Source organism: Limanda limanda, chromosome 21, assembly GCF_963576545.1.
Source record: "Limanda limanda chromosome 21, fLimLim1.1, whole genome shotgun sequence".
NCBI lineage: Eukaryota > Metazoa > Chordata > Actinopteri > Pleuronectiformes > Pleuronectidae > Limanda > Limanda limanda.
The window spans coordinates 19,960,249-19,981,721 of NC_083656.1; the positions used below are offsets into that span (position 1 = coordinate 19,960,249).

The window sequence follows — 21,473 nt, forward strand, 5'->3', positions numbered from 1 at the left end:
CTTCTAGCTAAATATGATATCGTGCTCATGTAAGGCCAGATGTAATGAAAATCCCTGCAGGCAGTCCTACTATGTCACAATCACAGTAACATGAGGTCACTTTGACCTTGACCTTTAACCCCCAGGTACCAGAATCTAATCCTCTCATCTTTGAGTCCAAGTGAAAGTTTGTACCAAAGACATTCCCTCAAGCTGATCTTAAGAGATCATGTTCAAGAAAAACATACTCATACTTTGTGATATTTGTTCAAGATGTGAAGACATTCCCCTTGGCCATTTCCTTCGAGGCTTAAGCCTGGATGAAAAGTAGGTGCAGACGATCAACCGTCATTACACACCCCATGGTCGCCCACACAGACACGCAAATTCCTCATATTCGTGATTGATCTGTGACAGGCTTGCAACCCAAATATGTATCTTTCTCCCACTCTCACTGTCAAACTCCTTTTTGGGACTCGGTCACGCCCTGACAGGCGCCCATTCCAGCCTTTCTAAGACGTGGGACTGAGACCCTAAAACAGGCCTTATTAGTGGGGATAGTTTCAGTAAAACGTGTTGGTAATTTGGCAGCTTCTCCCCTGATAATAGGAGGGGGACTCTGCGTACTAACCCAGCATTCAAACCTAGGGTTATAACGGCCTTGCAGTTTCATGGAGGCTACTACATTGTTATGCCCATTAAAATGAGAAGCGTGAGCTTTTAATTGCTGATGGCATAACAGTTACATTTCATGGTCTTCCATCCAGTAGTTGACAAGATCACTAAAAGTCCAACATTTTAGTTTGACTAAATCTGAATGGCACTACATTGGTTACATACTTAATACTTCACTCCAGCGACACACTGCCACTAATGGGGCTGAAAATAAGATTATAAAATACTATTTATTTTTAACAGGAGAAAAACAGAAAGTTATTATAGCAAATAATGCCACTCAGTTAATTAAAAAATGTGTTTTATTTCCAAGTCAAATCCAAACACCAAACTTCCAGCAAAGTGTAGCACAATGTGGAAGTACTTGAGGCAGATTGTACAGAAGCCAGCGGACAACACAGCAGCAGTGAGCTGGATACACACATTTGGTTGATTCAAGGACGAAAAGGTGAACTACTGCATTGGTAAAAATAAAACGTTTTGTGTTTCAGCTTTTATTTCACAATAATTATAAGAGGTAAAGGCAGCACAAGAGTTACATAGTATCCCCATCTACACTCAAATCATTTGGCTGATTTGGACACAATTGCCTTTCCCCCCCACAGTGACTTTCCTGAGGTTTGCCGCGTTAACTTCATTATGGGTGAGTTGTGTTCTATGAGAGATTTTCCTTGGATGCTGGTAGTAGTACAGTGCTATGGACAATGGCTTTCAAATGTACTGACGGACAGTGGTGTCCTGCCAATCCAAAAGGCACAGAGAGATCTATGGAGCAGTGAATCTCCACAGAAATGTTTACTAAAGGTTATTTCAGGATAACAGAGAAGCTAGAAAAAGATTAACATCACCATCATCATAATGAGCAGAATGGACAAAGTGCAGCTGAGGTGGGTGGGATAATTGTTCTCTGGTTTCAGAAGCAAAGCTGCACACACGATCAGAACTGTCATTGTTATGTATGAATTGTGGACAGGTGGTCAGAAAACCGAGCAATTCAAAGATATAACTTTGGGCTTTGGATATCTGAGGGTAAATAATTGAGATTTTTTTCCAAATGTTTAAACACTTTGTGAACAAAACCATTAAATGAATTAGTAGATGATGAAAACATTTAAAATATAATAGAAACTGTTATTTGCAGTCCTGAGCTGCCCTCTGATTATCCGGGCAGACAAAAAGTATGATGGCATATTATAGAGTGTGAGGTGTAATCATTTCCCTATAGAATCCACCGACGAAGCTTATCACACAGTACCATACACCGAAGGTTCCATTCTGACAACATATATTTATACATACATAGAATTAGAGAGGGTAATACAAAAGTCTTGAAACGTCTGTATGACGTTTTTACAACTTGAACTACTGTTACGCGTTTACTCTTTTATTTTAGTATGTTACAGACAACTGTAAATACACAGAGACTGAAGCTGTGTCTCTTAGCATCTGAACAGCGCAGCTAAGGGTTTGAACTGGTTTAGCTAAACAGGGGCTTTCTGGGTTGAATCTGATTGCTGAGTCAAATTCACTATAATCACTACTGAACATTCAGTATTAAACACTACAAAATGATGATGTTGCTGACAGTTGTCTTATTTGATTGTTTATTATTTTTGTACTTTAATATATATTACTGGAGAAAGAATGTCTGAGCTTTTATCCATCTCTGTGACCGCTGGCCAGTCTACATAAGCAATGGCGTTGGTTGGTGTTTAAATTGATCATAACCATAGAACAAGCAAACAGCAAGATAAGCAAGTTAAAGCCATGTTTGTGTAAAACCTCATGTTGTTCAGATGGTTTCTTCTACAGGACACAGCTGCTGGGCTCACACTGAACCACAGGTGAAGTTGAAACTGCAGCTTCCAAGGACACTGGAGTTCAGGACACCACTTGATTTAGTTTCCAGCATCACAGGTTTAAAACTGTCTAAAGCCAATGACACAGCAGTAACTACGATGCACCTACATGGGAGGCATGGTTGTTGATTTAGACTTGTTTAGCTAAGTGGCTCTAAAGCAAATGATTTAAAGATAAACTTTGAAAATGAGGGGAAATATTATTTCCCATCATCCTGTAAATACTGCTGGTGTTCACAGTGGCTGATGTTCAGCTTAAGTTACATAGTCTCACTTTATTATGGACTTACTACTAGATAGATAGTATTTATTATACAACTATTATTAATTATTGACAAAGAGAGAATAGAGTAGTTTTTTCTGCATTCAGTCACATAAACCCATGTTAACTGTAGAAAAACATTTAAAAGAATTTTAAGATACTCATCAGGTACGCAAAGCTCACATAAAAACTAAGTGTATAAAAATCCCATTGACCCAAACCAGGTCTTCATGACCGTCCTGAGAAACTATGATGGGCGGAGAGAACACCAGTCCCTGTCGACTGTACAATGCCAATAAAGCTGACTCTTGAAAACATGGTTTACCATCTCCACTGAGACAATATTGATTAGAAGCGGGCAGCTGAAACATGATGAATATGAATTGTAATGTGGATCTGTCAGAGGGACTAATGAACCCATGACTTCTCTTAATGTGGCTGCAGTTCGGAGAGAATTATAGGAGTGGATAAGATGGAGTAGACCTCAAGGTGTGCAGCAGTATCAGGTTTCAGGTTCAGGACTGCTGGCTGCTCCACTGGTTGGCCATGGGCCTGCGAAGCAGTTCCTCCACATGACGGGCCACGTCCATCGTGTCCTCCAGGTCAAAGTCTCCATCTGCATCCAACATGGTGTCACTACTGACAAGAAGAGAGCAGAAACAGACTTTGGATGTTCTATCATAAAGGCCATGCTGTATGTAGGTAAAAACGTATTCCAAACAAAATGTACTTTTCCGATAGACCTAGTCACAGATTCCTCAGCCATCTCAAATATGCTCTTAATATTTTCACAGAAATTAATCAACAGAAAGGCTTTCTCTTATTTATTCAAGCTTCAGGTGAATCTCTGTAGGTTCATAACAGACTCCTTTCTCCTTTCAACATTGAAATGTGATACAGTGTTATAACCCCCGCCAGAGAGGTTAAGCTTTTGTTCGACTTATATGTTTTTCTATTTGTCTGCAAGATTAGACAAATAATGTACAGAACAAATTTGTACCACAGTAAGTGGAGGGATAAGGTCTGTCATGTTGGGACAGCTTTCAACTCTGTCGCCTTGGAGAGGTGGTGATAAATTTACAAAGGCATTGAAGTAATGATGTTAGATTTACTGAGCGGCCCACATGCCAAACAAGCCAGTAACCAGTCAGATTTACATTTATCCTCAGCATACCCTCAGGTTCAGCTTGTACCGCTGTTGAGATTAAAAGCCCGGAAAACGTGATGAGGCTAAGGTTTACAACTGAAGATAGGTGGTCGCTCTCTTCTAACATCTACTGGTGGTTGGCATCTTAATTAGTTTGGTAGACCTTTAAACAAACAAGGGATATTCTCCATCTTGTCCTATGATTTCAAAAGGAAATAATGTCTGCCATCTTTGCATTTGTTTTGTTTTTTGTCTTGGAATCTTATCTTGTCTTTTTGCTCCTGAAGTCGACTGTTGACTTGACTGATATACGTATAACTCACAGCCCAGCAGAAATGTGTAGCATATGGTTAAGTTGACAAAGGTAAAGGAATGTACTTACATAGGAGGGTAAACACTGAAGTTGTTGGGGTGGGTCACAGAGGGAGAAGCTGTCTGATCCATGAATGTAGGAGTTGCTCCGCTGGGTTCAGGGTTTGGGGTGGTAAATCTTCCAGAGACACAAAACACACGTTTTGTTATTTTGCTTAATTATGTTTTTATTTTACAACATAATTTAAATTCTTGGTCAGTCCTCTGTCCTATTTAGAGTTCTAATCACCAAAGCAGAGTCAGATCTAGGTTGAGTCCCCCCTAGGTTGACCACTTTAGTAATATGAAAGCATGTAGGGTTATGAGGCAGATCCACGAACGCACATTTCGAGATGGACTGGGATTTAGAAAGGGAACACTGTGGCAATTTGGCATCTACGTTATTTTAGTGCACACTTTTAGTAACATTTAGTATGAAACACACACACCGTTTTATAAATGAGGGCCCAGGTCATGATCAGATATCACTGATCAAGATGACAGAGCTGAAAACTGCATCTGTGGTTGAACAAATTACTTGAGTGAGGCCCCCTACTCAGGAGGTGACAGGAAAATATGACACCTGAAACAAGCCCACTGTGATCCTAATGAAAGTTGGCCCATTTAATGCAGTCAACTTTCAACTCAGGGTTGTCCAAACTACGACCTGCGGGCCAACTGCGGCCCGCCATCCCTTTTTAAATGGCCTGCATCAAAAAATTTTATTAATTAATTAATTAAATTTAAATTAATTTTTTTAAATACTTACAATTTTTGAAACTAACAATTTAGTAGCACTTAAATGGCACGAACTTATATCACTTTGTAGTTTTGTTTTATTTTTGAAGAAATTGTACTTTTTTATTCTTGTTCTTCTGGGTTTTACCCTCGGGGTTGAATGCACTTATTGTAAGTCACTTTGGATAAAAGCGTCAGCAAAATAAAAATGTAATGTAATGGACTATGGCCCACTGTATTGCACTTCTCTGTTTAGACAATAGGTGGCGCCCAACTCACCCATGACCTGCCAGCTGTCCCTCATAATGCCGCCACGCCCCCCCGCCCTGAGCAACGTGATTGAGGCGCACTGTCAACAGTCCGCTCCAGGGCAGGGGGGCTTGGCGGCGTGAGTGGCCCAGACCTTCGTATTTTTTTCTGTATGTGGCCCTCGGGATAAAAAGTTTGGACACCCCCTGCAGTAACTGTATACAACTAACATTACACAGTTCACTTAGTCCTAATATTCACACACACAATATTATGGAATTCTCTGAGAGTAATTGCCACCACCAATCATCACCAACCTTTGTCCATCTTTATTTACATGTTCAAACAAATTCAGATCCACCTGGTAAAAACAATTCCAAATATTTCAGTAAAAATACTTGCACACTTTTAATTGCTAAATATCTGGTTTAATATGTACTGTATAGACATCTTCGGGGGATATTTGGCCATCTTAGAAAATGGCAATATTTCTGCCAGAAATAATAAGCTTGCCTGAAGTCTTGCAACAGTCTGAGTCAGAGTAAAAGTGATTCAGTCCTTCAAAGGTTTGTTACCATTACATTTAAAGAACATTGCAAGACACATCAGTCTGAATGCTTTACAGTGTTATTTTAGATGGATGGATGGGGTGTCATCTTTCAGCAACTCTTACACCAAATGCAAATCAGGCTTCAGGAACTTGCTACTTAATCAGTCATGTCAGGTACTGGAGGGTGTGAGGTGAACAGAGTTTCCTGTGGCAATTTTAGAAAAAAGAAAGGGATCTACTTACTCTGGCACAACTTGTTTGATCTGTGGTTTTACGTATCCGTCCACTGCTTTTGCTGCAAGAGACACATGAACTGAGTTTAGGATTTTTTATAAAAAAATATATATCAGAATCACAATCAGAATTATTTTATTTGCCAAGTATATTAACACATAGAGGAAATTGCCTTGGTGTGGTTGGTGCATTGTATATAAAACAACAAATGGACATAAAACAACAAAATATACAGTAAGAACAATAAGTTATGGGCACATGCGCTGCTAAGGTGCAGTGATTGGTTTCGGGATTGTGCCAATAATATATATTGACATCAAGCTAATTATGCAACTATGATAATATTGTGTAAATAATATAGTGCCTCTTAAATATAATGATAATACTTACAGAGTGGAGGGGTGTAGTACTTGGCAAAAACCTCATCTTTGGGCTGGTCAGGGTAGAGAAACAGAAGGTGGTTCAGGTCACTGATGCGATCAGCCAGAGAGCGAATGGAGAAGTCCTTGGTTGTGTAAGGTAACAGATTCCAGACCAACCTCTCTCCTTAATTAAAGACAGGAACCAGCACAGATTACAATCACAGGCGTTACCAAATGATTCATATATTATAAATGCTGCAGAGAAGATGGATGATGTACTGACATTTGCATTAATTTGTGGAATTAGGAGCTCAATATTGACAGGAAAAGTTTTTATATAGAATGCTACAATTCACATGAGCAAAATCTTACCTAGCCTTCATTCCGCTTTATGTTATTCTACTGACATTATAATGAATTGCCCTAGAAATTCAAACTAAGAGTAGAAAGGCTTTAAAGGGCAGTTGTGTACCTGATTTGTTGGGATTCTCAGCCACCCAGGCGATGGTGATGCCTCCGATCTCAGAGTCACTGAATCGCAGCAGGAAGGTGCCGTTGGGTTTGGACAACAACATGTCCTGTGCCTGCTGCTTGTTTACAAAGCCCAGGATGGCACTGCATACAGATTCACACATTGTTACAAAACTTTCATGCAGTGGCTCAACGTGTGATCACCTTCCTGGCCATAGCAAGTGAAGGCTTAAATGTATTGGTTTAATCATTTTTTCAAAAATTGTAATGTGTAAAGTTTACATTTGTTCTTCCAAGGAAACATCCTGTTCAATAAATGCATAAAATCAGACCATTGCAATAATAAGCCTCAGAATTGACACAACACCAACAAAGTTGATGTTATGTCTTGTTTGTTGAAACGTGTTTTTGTTTCAGCACTCTTTTTTCACTTAATTGAATTTGTGTAAAATTGCAAATTCCGGTCCTGTACAAACTTTAGGAAAAGTAAAGGACAGAGTAAGATTAAAATGCATAACACTATAAAAAGTGAACATAGATAGGAAATAAAGACAGGAAATAAACAAAAATAGAAATGAATGTGTATTATGTGGGGGCAGTAAGACTTTCAGTAATGAGAGCTTAATAATGAACAAACAATAAATGGACGTCAAAAGAATTTTGCATGGTCAAAGAAGAAGGTGGGTCAGTAACGTGTTGGTTTGCGCAGTGTTTCAAATGTGTTTGTGTGTGAATTAATATTTGCCACCAACTGAATGCTGGTAGATTTCAGACACTAAATAATAATTGTGGCTGTGACAAGTGAGAGTGGTGGATTGGTGGTTTGTTTGAGAGATTTGTTACTGTTGGACAAATGTAGATATTATACCATTTATTAGTTTTTTTGGTAAATTTGGGTCATGGGGAAACACCCGATTTCTCCCGGGAACAAAGCTTGTAGTGTGCAAATTGTGATTAATATCCTCAAGCATTACTGGAGTACTTTGGTTGTGTTTGAAGAGTAAACTGGGGGTTGGAACTTTTATTAGACTTAAATCATTGTAATGCACAGAAAACGAGCCAATAATCAGGACCATGATCCATCAATATTTTATGATCCACATATTTGTATCATATCCACAAAAATATACTCTGCTTCTTCTGCAACAATCTTCAAATCGTTTTTTTAAGAAATTGTCTCTTTTGAGAGACAATGCTATAGCACTGTAATGCTAAATCAGTACTTTTCAGTCTGAAGAATGACAAAACTCTCTCTGTAAATCTTCCATTTGCTGCCTTCCAGGGTATTTACGTCTCACGTGGCTGCAGTGATGTTTGAGTGTAGGACGCCATGACATCACTAGTGAGTGTGATTACAAGTACTACCAAGCAAAGTCTTATCCTTAATGACATATCGCAGTGTTAGAGGTGAACATTAAAAAAGTCAGCATGGGTAATTACCCATCATTCCAGTGAGGCTTGAGATGTTTTTTCATGAGCTCCACAACTCCATCAAACCACTGCCAGAAGGTGAAGTTGCGTCCAGGTAAGCTCTCCTGTACAAAATAAGCATATTAGAAGACAATGTTTACATGCACACAAGAAAATGCCACTGACACTCTGTAGCGATGGCACAGCCTTTTTTCTTGCATAACATGAGTCTGAAATTTACAATCAGCCTGGGAAAGGAGCTGGCCTCACCCGATTGAACTGGGCCCAAGAGATGGTCATCTTGCTGTAGTCCTCAGGGTTGTTGCTGCTGCTTGAAAAAGCCTTTTGTGCCAGGAAGACCAGGTTATCCTCTGACAGGCCACGCCCGCTGTGCATTTCCGCCTTGTACTTCATATCCAGGGCCTCGCACAGCTGGGGCCACAACACCTTTTCTGGTACGATGAACGGCACCCTGCCCTGAGGAGAAGAGGTGTGCCGTGGGAAAATATGAAAGAGAAGCACAGGCCTTTCAGATTCAGTTGTTGTTTCGGTGAAACATTGTAAGATTGCACCTTTATGGTAATTTCTAAGATTTAATAATTACACTGAAGGACGAGAGTGAGACACATGAAAACGTATGTCAAAAAGCAGACAGTGATCACACATATAACAAACTGGAGCTTTGAAAATAACTGATGTTTGTGTTTCTTATTCTAGAAAAAATCCATGAAAAAACATTTAATATTACTAAAATATGGTCACAGTCTCAACTGGTGAAATATAGGAAGCCCATTGTGGAAACCGACAGTACAGGAGCCGCCAACTTACCGGCTCAGCAAAGGCATTGTCCCACAGGACTGTTGCTGTAGCATTGTTGTCCTGACTGCCGTGGACGATCACGACCACAGGCAGTGATAAGGTCTGCAGGTTACAAGAACAACAATAGGTGGGTAACAGATTCTTCTGGATTCATTCAAACCCATGCCAGAGAACATTAGGTTTACAGAAAGCTTGGACAAAGCCATAATCTTGTTAAATAGTGCTGGGTAATAATAATCTTCCAAAGGAAAGAAACACAATAGAGATGAAATCAATAAAAGATGACTGAAGTAATAATCAGTGGTATCATTTGTTTTACAGATCCCAGTGTCCCCTATAATTACTTTGACATGGAAGACGAGTTCGTTTCCCCCGACACTGAACTGTGATTCAAACAGAACTGTGAACTTCTCCTCCGTCACAGACTCTGCACCTCGACGGTCAGAGCGCTTGATCCGTTTCAGTGACTAAAAACACAGAGAGCAAAGACATGAGAAAGCATCAGATGAATTCTGCTTTATTTCAACTAACACGACCAATGTGGTGCATAGAGAAACAGCTCTGCAGCTTCTGGCGAGAAGCTGACCGAGACTGAACTAACTGTGTAAACAAATTTAGGTGTTACTCAAGTAAACATGTGAGCCTTCACTACAAATGTAAATAAAAACAAAACACTCAACCTTTAAGTGCGATGGTAGTGTGTAAATAGATGAATGGAATGCTGACTGCATTTACAGTATACAGTGCAGAGTTTTTCTAGTTTTAATGACCACTCAAAAATCTTTGCACTGTAAGTTTAACTTTTTATACAGCACTTCTATAGGGTGTTCTATTCTATCACATATTCACACCCACCATCAGGGGTAATTTAGGGTTTGAGAATCTCTCCCAAGGAGACTTCGGCAGGAGGACTGAAGGTGGGAGGGATCAAACAACCGGTGTTGAAGATAGTTGATGGTTGACACCCCCCCTACCTCCTGAGCCACATGCCTAGAATGTGTAAAGGATGTGTGAGAGCGGTAAATGGAACGCATATACACACATTCTATCAAACTGGTTGGACTGTTCTGCTAGTAGTTCTGGCCCAGACTTAGTACCTCCCCAGGATGAGCCCTTTTTAGGGCCCGAGCACCGAATGTTGAGAGGCCCTATTGAAATTGTAAGGATTATTCTTATTCTTATTATTCTAACCCAAATTAATTGGCTTTTTGAGGGCTTTAACATGCTGAACTTCTTACCAAACTTTGCAGAAAATTAGAGAGTGGTGAAAATTTACGTATTCTTGTGGATTTGGAAATGGGCGTGGCAAAATGGCTCAACAGCGCCCCCTGGAACCCAGCCCCTAGGTTTCCACATAACCGATTTTCACCAAAATCGGGCAAGAGGTGTATCGTGACTAATCATGAAAAAAAGTCACAAAGGGCATTATGAAAAACGCAACAGGAAGCCCGCCATTTTGGATTTAGTGGCCATTTTGGCCATTTCTGTGATTTTTGCTTTGTCGTACTTGTCCCAGGGCTTTCATCAAATCAACTTCAAATTCAGATGAGTGTCATCACAACAAGATGGAGAAAAAAGTTGACTCAAAAAATCAACTTTTCGTCACACCATGTGACCGTGGCGTGGCGTCAAAGTTTGATTAAACGCCATCAAAACACGAGGTTCTGTATCTCAGACATATTTGGTCCAATCGATTCCAAACTACACACATGAGACAAGAGTCACGACCTGATGATATCTACACTGAAAATCACAGCGCCCCCTGGTGGCAACAGGAAATGTCTTTTTTTTTGCATGTCTTACACTTGGATGTGTTCCTCCTCATCCACTGACCTCAACCATGTCAAACTGTATCAAATGGGTCTCAAGACATTGATAATGAAGATATAAGATTACTGTGACTTTTCGTCAAACACAGTATTAATGGCGTGGCATCAAATTTCATCAACTCGCCGTGAAACACGAAATTGCTGTAACTTCCGTGTTCATGGGTCCATCTCCCTCAAACTACATGTGTGTATTAACATCCCCCCCCTGAAGATATTCATATGGTTTTAAGAAATGGGCGTGGCAAAAAAACTGACTAGCGCCCCCTAAAGGGCAGCCCCGGCGCTACGATTGACCGACATGTACGAAAATCCATTATAGCATGTGTCTTTTCATAACAAACAAATAAGTCTCTTGGATCAATATGTTAGATCAAACAGGAAGTCCGCCATTTTGAATTTAGTGGCCATTTTGACCATATTCACCATTTTTACTTGAATGTACTTGTCCCAGGGCTTTCATCAGTTCAACTTTAAATTCAGATGAGTGTCATCACAACAACATGGAGATAAAAAATGATTTAGGGATTGATTTTTCGTCACACCGTGTGACCATGGCGTGGCGTCAAAGTTCATCAACTCGCCGTGAAACACAAAATGCTGGTACTACAGTGTTCATGGTTCTATCTCACTCAAACTACATGTGTGTATCAACAGCCCCCCCCCTGAAGATATTCATATGGTTTCAAGGCCGTGTGACCGTGGCGTCCCAGTTTGATTAAACGCCATCAAAACACGAGGTTCTGTATCTCGGACATATATTGTCCAATTAAGTCCAAACTAGACATGTAAGACAAGAGTCCCGGCCTGATGACATCTACACAGAAATCGTGACTTTAAATCACAGCGCCCCCTGGTGGCTACAGGAAGTGAAGCGTTTATTGTCCAATTGAGTCCAAACTAGACATGTAAGACTAGAGTCCCAGCCTGATGACATCTACACAGAAATCATGACTTTAAATCACAGCGCCCCCTGGTGGCTACAGGAAGTGAAGCTTTTATCCTTGCCACAGAGAGGAAAACGCATCCAACGCGGAGACGTGCGCTTGGACATCGACCGCTCTCTCCCCCGACCGCAACAGGCTTCAACGTGCAGGTGCTCGGGCCCGCAAGTGCTACAACGTAGCCCTAGTTAATAATGTTATCTATTTGTACGAGCAGTCATACTAAAGCAGCTACTCCATCTGTTTTCTCCTACCATGTTTCTGAAGTGTGCACTGAGGGTGCCAGTTGCCTGGTGATATTCCATCACACAGTTGTTGTTGAGGATTTCTCCACTGCTTTCACTACAAAGGCAGAAGAAAGCAATTAGCAACACACCCTGTAGCTCTTCAACAAATGAGACAAAATAACAAATTAATCTATAAATCTCACATGATTAACCATTTTAGTACATTCATGAAATGCCTTCTTATATCTAACAAAGTACCTGCTATTTTCACCCACTGTTTTTAAGCCTTTAATAGTCACAATTAGTTTTTACTAATGCATCTGAAAAGCCAGTGGGATGCATCTGTCTGCTTTCTGTGCCACTCACCTGTGTGTGCTCTCATTCTTCAGCAGAGCTTTGGCCTGCTGCTCACTAACAATGACAGCCTTGACCTGTGGTGGGTTCATGTGGACATTCAGTTTTCCGCCCACCAGGAGGCGCACCGTGGCTGCAAACTTGGTCTGAGTCTTTAACACCTGGGGTGGCTGCTTTTCAATGATGAAGGTGCTGAGGAAAAGAAGGGCCAGTGATATGATGAGCACTTTAAAACATTTTTTCAACGGCCTAATTCATTGGCCATCTCTCATTGTCTAAGATATGTTGACATATTGAGTTACAATAATTTATACAAACATAGGTAAATTATTGATGAACAGGTTAGAAGATACTGGGCATTTGGAAATAGCAAATGTGTCTATATTCTGTCATGAATATATTCTGCTGCACAATGAGCACAAATATTTAAAAAAATTACCTGCACCACGTTATGTGATTGTTGCTATGAAATGTGTGACAGAACCATTTGAAAGTAATGTAATTTTCAAACAAATAACCAGTTAAAGATGTAAAATGAATCCTAATCACGTGTCACCATACAGCCTCTCTAGAAAACACAGATAGTGACTAAGGTGAATTGGTGTTTTCATCCAGGTTTTTATATTTGTTGTTAGATGATAATACTGTTGGAAAAAACAGTGTTTATCCTGTATAGCACTGACACATTTTGATGGAGTTTCAACAAGTCATCAGGGGATGACCTCTACCCCAGCACCCACCTAACAGCATTTCTCTCATAAAATCTAAAATATCTAAAGACTCCACAAAATTATGTGATTAAGATAGCTGTGAAGTTTCATGGTACGGAAACAAAATCATTGCAGACAAAAATTTGATTACTGTACTAACATACAGTACAAAAGAAAAACTAAAAGGGGGGTAAAAAGCAAAAACCATTAAGCAATGAGACAAATAAAAAATGTCATCTTGTGCAATCCTGTAAACGCTCACAAAAATCTGAAAAAGAATTGATAAGCAGACACAACCCTGACTAAGCCTTACTACAAACATCAAAGTTATGGCTGGCTTGAAGAAGTAATAGCCGTGGCCTCCTGCACACTCAGAAGAGCAATAATAAACTGTTTGAGCAAACTCCTTTGACAACACCACAATCTTCACAAGAGTAAAGACCTACTCACTGTCAGGGCACTAGCTGTATAGCTTCTCCTGAATCAGTTAGCTGGAGTGTCCACCCTTGGCTTTTCAACAGTTGGAACTAACACCCAGTTTTTCAGAGCACAGGTGGGGTAACTTTCATACAGGAAGAGGAAGATGTTAAGTCAAGTTTTCACCTGGTAACCAGGGCCGAGATGATGTCAGTGATGTCACTATTGAGCTTGCTCAGCAGCTCTTCCATCGGGCCTGGCAGGGGGAGCTGTTGGGTTAGATGCTCACAGCGCCGGATCTGCTGCCGGTTCTGCCAGATCAGGTCAGCCAGCTTCTCACACCTTGTTGACAAGCAGAAGATTTGGGGATACCACCATCAGGTGGGGGGGAAATATCATCAGTCACTCCTCTATAATCCCATGTGTTTCTAGATTTGGTTTCTCAACCTAAATTACTTTATTAAAAGAGAAAAATTTTACAAACTTCTCTTTATCATAATAAAACATGCACTTGCCTGGAGGCATGTGAAACTGTTCCATCCATCCCTGTAATATATTATGTAAGTCAAACTAATTAACATGCATTTCTAGTATGTACCAGGACTGGAGGACATCCAGTCCCCCCTCATGAGGACCCCCGTTGCCAGCCAGCTGCTGCCTCCTCTTCCACTGGATGAGCTCTTCATCAAGGATTAAAGTCTGCTGCTTCCTCAACAGGCCCAGGGTCTTCTGGTGTTGCTCCGACAGGTCCTGCAAACACACCACCAGCCACATGCTGAGTAACTTTTGCATTTACTCAGTGCACTAACATATAAAGCTGCACATTATGAGAAAAATCTTGTATCCTGATAGGTTGTTTCATATCAAGATATTAATACATATCGTGACTCTTTACCACGTAAGTTGTTTCCATGTCAAGTTTTGACAGCAGCTGTCGTCTCCTTCCATCTTCATGATTCTTTGACATATATTGTGTCTAAGTTCAAAGCATCTTGTAATTTCATGATAGTCACCAAACAAAACAGAAGTTGTATGAATAAATAATGATGTGAAGAACTTAAACTCTTTGTGGTGGATTTGACAATGAATTCATTAGTCTCAGAGCCTGAGGAAAGAAAGTGCTCTACAGTCTGATGGTATGGAAGAGGGCAGGCCCGAACAGGCTGAACAGACCGTGGTTAAATCTTAAGTATCCTTTTAAAGTCAGCAGGCATCTCACCTCACCAATATCGCTGATCTATATGCATCACAACTCATGATAGATGAGCAGATTGAATCACCCATGCACAGCCTTCCTGTCCTGGGCCATGCACACTGCAAGCCTGTTGTGTTTCCAATTAGGATGTTTTCTATTACTCTTCTGTAAAAGTTAACAAGGTCTTGTCACAGAAAGTTATGAACTGTCAATAGTGTAGTTTGGATTTTTGGGAATCTCGTTTTGTTCCTACGATGAAAGCTAATGCCAGTTATACCTAATTAGCAAATAGTAGGGTCCACCAAAGCCCATAGAAGGCTATTAGACTTAAAGGGGACATATTATGCCCATTTTACCACAAGTCGATATGGTTCCTTGGGGTCTTAATGAAATTTCTGTAACATATTTTGGTCAAAATACCACAAGGATCATTTAAAACAGCAGCCTTTTACCCTGTCTAAAACACCCCTCCTCAGATTGACCTGTTTTGAGTGCCTGTTCCTTTAAAAGCTAATGAGCCAGCTCCCCCCCTTCCACGAGGTACGAGCGCCCGGATTATTTGGCTATCCATTACCTTTGTAGAAATATGGAGACGAAGATCCAATCTTACAACCATATCGTTTTGAACCAGAGTCAAGCGGGTCGAAGACTTTTGCCCCCCTCCGGGACATTGCCTTCAAATATGAATTCAATCCATTTCAATCTTGTGTCTTCGAGGTTTGCAAAAACGAAGTGAATTGCTTTGGCAAGTATCGTATCTATAATGAGTGTAGGGGTGGCGGGGGGCCAAGGCCATGTAAGTGAGACTCCCATTTCGCTTGTGACGAGAGAAGCATACGGAAGCTCATTTGCAGTCAGTCAAGCATGAAGTTTCTGACGTAGAGGAACCATAACAAATCGCGGGAGTTTTTTTCTTCCAGAGTCTTTGGGACAGTAGACATGCCAGATACCCAAATTAACGTGTAGAAGCACTACAAAAGTGGAATTTTCATAATTTGTCCCCTTGAAGGTGTGAACATGCATTTAAAGCATGTAGGATTCAAACCTTATCTTTCCTGAAGGGTTTCTGTGTTCACAATACTGTGTGTGTGTGTGTGTGTGTGTGTGTGTGTGTGTGTGTACGTCCACATTGATACAACTTAGTTTTAAAATACTCTACATCCATACTAACACACTTTACAAATTACAAATTATGTGACTATTAATGCACACTGGGCATGCCAGTGTGAAAAGAAAGCAGATTGTCTTCTTTGCAGTTTGCTGACTAAGCAGTTTTCAGACATGACTTAACATGGTTTAATCTGGAGACTTGGCTACAGAGTTTACTGAGAGTTTGCCTTTTAACACATGCACAACACAATGGAAGATTCTCTGCACAGATGCATTAACAACAGCATCAAACCCTCCACATTATTCAGGCGAGAGGTGGAGCAGCCCCGTGCAGCAGAGAGAGGCAGGAAGTGAGATTTTAAATCACGTGACACACACGGACACTGGTGTCAGCTCTTTACACCACAAACACTCTTGTCATCTTCGTCTGTGTCTTCCATGTGTCACAATAATCGTGTAGTCAAAATCTGATACTGTGACAGACCTAGAGTGGCTGTTGCCACATTTTGTATCATTGCAAACCTGTGATATTGCAGAGCCACAGTATATACGTTGTGTGTGTGTGTGTGTGTGAGTGTTGTGTCTACATACAAGCCTGTATTTCTGTAGAGTGCTGGCCTCTCTGGTGAGCCAGGCTTCCACAGTGGCCCTCTTGCTCTGTAGGGTGGTCTCGCGCTGGGTGCGCTCGGCTGGAGGCAGTGAAGACAAGTTGCTGAGCTGTGCTAAAATAGCAGGAAACAGATAACAGAGAGAACGTTACTTACACAAATCACTGCTAACTTGTGGGGGGTCTCCCACTGTGTTCATCAGACTCTACTGACTTTCTGCGAATTTTATACTTGAGGGCCAGGCGAAGAAAGTCAGCAGAAACTGCGGAGGCTCTCACTCAGACATTTGCGTTTTCACATGCACCTCCTCCCGAGGACATAGATCTGCGGAGTTCAGTGCATGTCTGAAAGCAGCTATGGTGTGTGAATATTTATGTTGACATAAAAACGAGTGCTTAATGAGGTGCTAGAGGTTTATCTACTGCATTAACTTGATACAAGTTGGATTATGTATTAAACTAAATGCCAGGACACTATGGTATGAAGACAGGCATCTTCCGGTCTGTAGATAACAATCAAAGCCCCGTTAGAACAAATGAATGGGTTCAGAAAGTGAAACTCCGGATTGCTTTTACTTTTAAACGGTTTGTGACAGACAGATAAACATTGTGGTTCACAGCAGAATAAACAGAGAAACTGATCTTTCACCTGAGTTTAGATGTTCATCTGTTGAATTTATGTCACAAACAAATGGTTGCAACACTTTCTGTAAGCGTTTCAAAATGAAAGCACTCCAGCGTTCCTGTTGACCAAATCGATTCTTTTGTTTAAAAAAAAAGGTTTTAATGTAAAATATTTGCTGGAGCAGAAGATGCACGGCTTCATAGTGTATAGTACTGATAGACGAGTACACAGAACTACTTTTATACAAGTAAACAGTCATATTTCTGGCCATATTCAAGGCAGAGCCTATATGTAGAAACATTGTGCAGCAGTAGAAGCTCCTCTGCAAAACATATTGTCAAGCTAAGGCGCTAAATAGTGTGAATTGAGCCGAGGTTGTGAATATGAATGGTTTAAATATTGTGCATTGAATAGATCAAGTTGTATAACTGCCTTTCTTTGTGTATATCTATGCTTGTACATTCAGCCTTTAACAATAATATGACCCTCTAAAGTGTTTGTTTTTTTAAATATCGGGGTGGTAGATCTCGGCTTACGTTTGAATAAAAAAGTGATCTTCGGCTTGAAATGGTTGGTGACCACTGCTTTACAGCATCTGGGTGGCCCTACTAGCCCCCTCTTTGCCGTCTACAACTCACACATAGAACTGATCTATATAATAACCTTTTATGTTCCTGGATAAACGGAGCCTTCTGCAACGATGAAGTTCAAACACAGCGTTGGGTCATTATCTGCAGGAAGTGTGTGTCTGCTCGTCTCCGTGGCTCTTCACATCGTCTATTCACTAGTTTTTAAATCATTGATGTCGGATCATGAATCCAGATCATTCCACTCACTCTAACCCTGATGTCCTGGCTGTGAGCATCACATTTCATCTCTTACTTTGTAGTTAGCAGGTGAACTGCTAACTACAACCGACTGTTGGGTGATTTTGAGCACTTGCAAGCGCGTAGGGAAGGGCAAACTGCCTCAGCCCAGTGCTTGCAGAAGCACAGTTAGGAATGCAGAGCAGTAATGCTTGGGAGTATGGTTTTGCGCTTGAAGAAACTGTTCTGTGAACGTGCACACGGTCTTGTGATTTATACATAATTTATAATACATTTTGTGATTTGCACAAATTGACTACACTTGGTTTATTTATTTCTATGTGTGTGTGTGTGTGTGTGTGTGAATCTCTCACCCTGGATACGAAGGTTCTCCTGGTACTGGATGATGAAGTACTCCTGGCTGTGCTGCAGCTTTCTCAGTTCGTTCTCAGTCTCCTGTGTTGCCAAACGAAGTTCCTCAAAAGCCTGGTTGATCTGTTGGTGCCGCTGTGACAGGCTGTCCATTGCCTGGCCACCAGTCTCAGAGCTGGCCTTTACACACAAACATTTAAAATATTAGAATGTCAAAATCATCTTTCCCCGCTTTTTGCCCCTTCAGTTTTGTACAAACAAAACCATGGGGCCAATTCATACATTTGTTTGTATATTTTGTATCATCTTCCAAACGTGTAAATCTCAGCCATTGATTCATAATATAAAAATGAAACATCAGCAACCTCTTCAACACTTACATTTGTAGCTTCTTGAACCAGCCTCTGCTCTGAGTGCAGGATGTGTTTAATGCAGCGCACCAGCTCCAAAGGACAGCGGTCATAAGTGCTCTGCATGCAAACACAAATTATTTTAACTAAATGTGAGATGAGAAAGGATTTTTTATATGATTGCAACACATCTGCTCCAAATGCACATATGATGTCCCCACAAGACGGGACTGTGATGAGTGCCAGAATAAAAAATAATTAATAATAATATAATAATAATAATTTTCTTTTTCTATGATCCACTTATGTCTATTTTCATATTAAGAGAACTTAGAAATCTATATTTTTAGATTTTTGGGGATTTTAAAGATTCTGCAGCCTGTTTGAAATGTAGTGATTCTGAGGATTATTACTTTGTATTCTTTTAAAAGAATGTAAGGTAAGGATGACAAATTATTTCAGCATAATATTCCACTATCCAAAAACAAGAATTATGGCCGATCTAGTTTTCCTCTGTCTTACTGTAGCTGACTGGTACCTTGAGCTGGTTGGCACAGTGGCCCAGCTTGATCTTGAGAAGAAAGCCGTCCTCTCCTCCCTGAAGTTGGGCTCTCCTCTGAAGCTCGGCCACCAAGTTGTCCAGCAGGCGCTTGGCTTTGGCCTCCTCCGCTGGGTTGTCCAACTCCACAGAATCCCTTTGAAATGTTCATCATTAGATTATTGACCAATGCCAGGACAATCTCAAGCTCAGTGCTGCTCAACCAGAGCTGTTTTGAGACATGCACCAGAAATTTTCCTGAAAACAGGACATTTTTCAGAGAAATCTCAGCAAGTGAGGGGGGATGTTAATGCGTTTCTAACACTAGATGGATGCAAAAAATTGAAAGATTGTATATATCTGTGGGTGGAAAAGAGGAGCTGACAATGACAAACTAGATTGGAGAGCTTTTGGTGATAGGGGCTAACGCCAGAGTTGATGTGGTGTAAACAGAAACACTGAACTTTTTGCAACAGACTATATATTTTGTTCTGCCCCGTGCATGCTCTACCTGGGCTCCATCCCCCTCGCCTTACTGTTCCTTAAAGCTTCCTGTTGTTGTGAACACGTCTGACACAAGTTCATTTCTGAAAACAGCTCAAAAATATGTGCACTGGACAAAATATATTACATGTCACCTACAATCCTGTCTAAGACATCTTATATCCAAAGAGATATAGTGTCATTGATCAATCCCAGATGCCGGGAGCGAGTTGAGTAAAAGCAAAGGTCATGGTGTCTGTCATACCACAGCTGGGTCTCAATCCACTGGGCCAGGTAGTGCCGCACCTCGATGGGAAAGTGCTGGCCATACAGCGCCTGCATCTGGTGAGACGCCTCACCCTGGAGCTGCTGGGCCTGGATCCACATTGCCATGGTGCTCCTGTGGAAGCAGGGGGATTGCAGGAAAAGAAGCCAGGCACAGGATGAGGTAATAATAAATCACACGACCAGAGGGAGATTTTGGAGAAAAAAAAACATGATTTGAGGAGAGTAAATAGAGCAGGAATTTATGCATTAAACTTTTTAAAAACAATGTCTACCAAACTGGAGAGCGGTTCCAAGTGGAGGCAAGATAAAGGTCTTAAGTTGCAATCCTGACAAAACCACTTTCCAAACTTCCTGATTCACCACTAAAAAGATACTGTGCACTTCCACAAATCCAGCTTTGGGTCATTTGTTAGAGAAACTCTCCTCCATCTGACACAACAAGATGGATTTAAACTAATTTAGAATGATATCTCATTTAGAATCGTTTTCTACACTCTTTCTCTTTAGGACAAAGCTAATATAACCAGTGTCATTAGTTCAGTGTTGAACTCACTCAGAGATCTAAACGGACCATATGTGTATACATATTTATATATATGTACAACCATCATGGGTCTATGTTCTGCAGTAACACACATGTAGACATGAGTATGGGTCTGAGAACAGTACTTTCTGAAGTTTCACCACAGAGCGGAACATAGAAAGGAAGCTGCGCTGCAACAACTTTGACAGATAGCTTAGCTTGCTAGCGTTACGATACGTTGAGGTTTGCTCGTTGGCTACCAGGAGAAACTTTGCAAATAGCGACCTCTGTCTTTTTACCAAACAACTGTGCAAATGTGTGTGTGGCGGTGGTGAATGTACGTTACATGTATTGCTTTGGTAGAAGCAACGCAGAGGAACGTAGCTAAGCTAGCGAAGGAGAGACATTCTACTAGCTAGCATAGTCATGAAGCTAAGTGACAGGACAGCGCTGAAAGTTCGTGCTCCACAAGTGGTTCACAGATACTCACCTTTCAGAGGCAGCCGCAGCTCACAGCTGCACCATGGACGAGCAGCACACACACACGCACACACACACACTCACACACACTCACTCACACGATTAAAGATCTCACAGGTCGGTTCTCGTATTGTCACATCGCCAACTTTGACGCCTCCTGGTTTCTGGTAAAGCAGCTGTTGTTGACCAGCACCGAGTCAAGAGCAAGGATTAAAAGTAAGCTTCCTGTTTCAAATTTCAGACTAAAAGTCTGATTCAACCGCGGTGATATGTCCAATATGTATTTAACAAACGATGGTTCTGGTTGTAGTTTATCTGTATAGTAATGGGCTGCATGAACAAAATGGTGGGACTTTGTTGTTGTCAGACAATAATTAGATTATTTAGATGTTTTGAGGTAAGGTACAAAGGTTCCTCATATCCGGTTATATCCATAACTTTAGAATCTAGATAACTTGGTGCATTTCCGTTAGAAGCCACGCCCCCAGCCCGCACCCAGCTGCAAGACAAAC

The 21,473-nt window shown here is 40.9% G+C and overlaps 1 protein-coding gene across 2 annotated transcripts; it reads right to left on the reverse strand.

The window, feature by feature from the left end:
• Positions 1-938: 938 nt before the first annotated feature.
• LOC133027367 (signal transducer and activator of transcription 5B-like) lies at positions 939-21,153 on the reverse strand. 2 transcript variants are annotated; one of them, XM_061094351.1, is made up of 19 exons: positions 20,972-21,153; positions 19,936-20,070; positions 19,188-19,344; positions 18,680-18,769; positions 18,302-18,479; positions 16,481-16,611; positions 14,183-14,334; positions 13,771-13,926; positions 12,470-12,649; positions 12,131-12,218; positions 9,451-9,573; positions 9,116-9,208; positions 8,558-8,764; positions 8,318-8,412; positions 6,879-7,021; positions 6,435-6,590; positions 6,054-6,105; positions 4,305-4,412; positions 939-3,411 (listed from the first exon to the last, which is right to left on the reverse strand). In XM_061094351.1, the coding sequence occupies exons 2-19, from the start codon at positions 20,061-20,063 to the stop codon at positions 3,291-3,293; spliced, it is 2,358 nt and encodes a 785-aa protein (XP_060950334.1). In that variant the 5' UTR covers positions 20,064-20,070; positions 20,972-21,153; the 3' UTR covers positions 939-3,290. The 2 variants fall into 2 exon arrangements, with proteins under 2 accessions (XP_060950334.1, XP_060950333.1); XM_061094350.1 differs by having other exon boundaries at positions 939-3,414.
• Between the last annotated feature and the right edge of the window lie 320 nt (positions 21,154-21,473).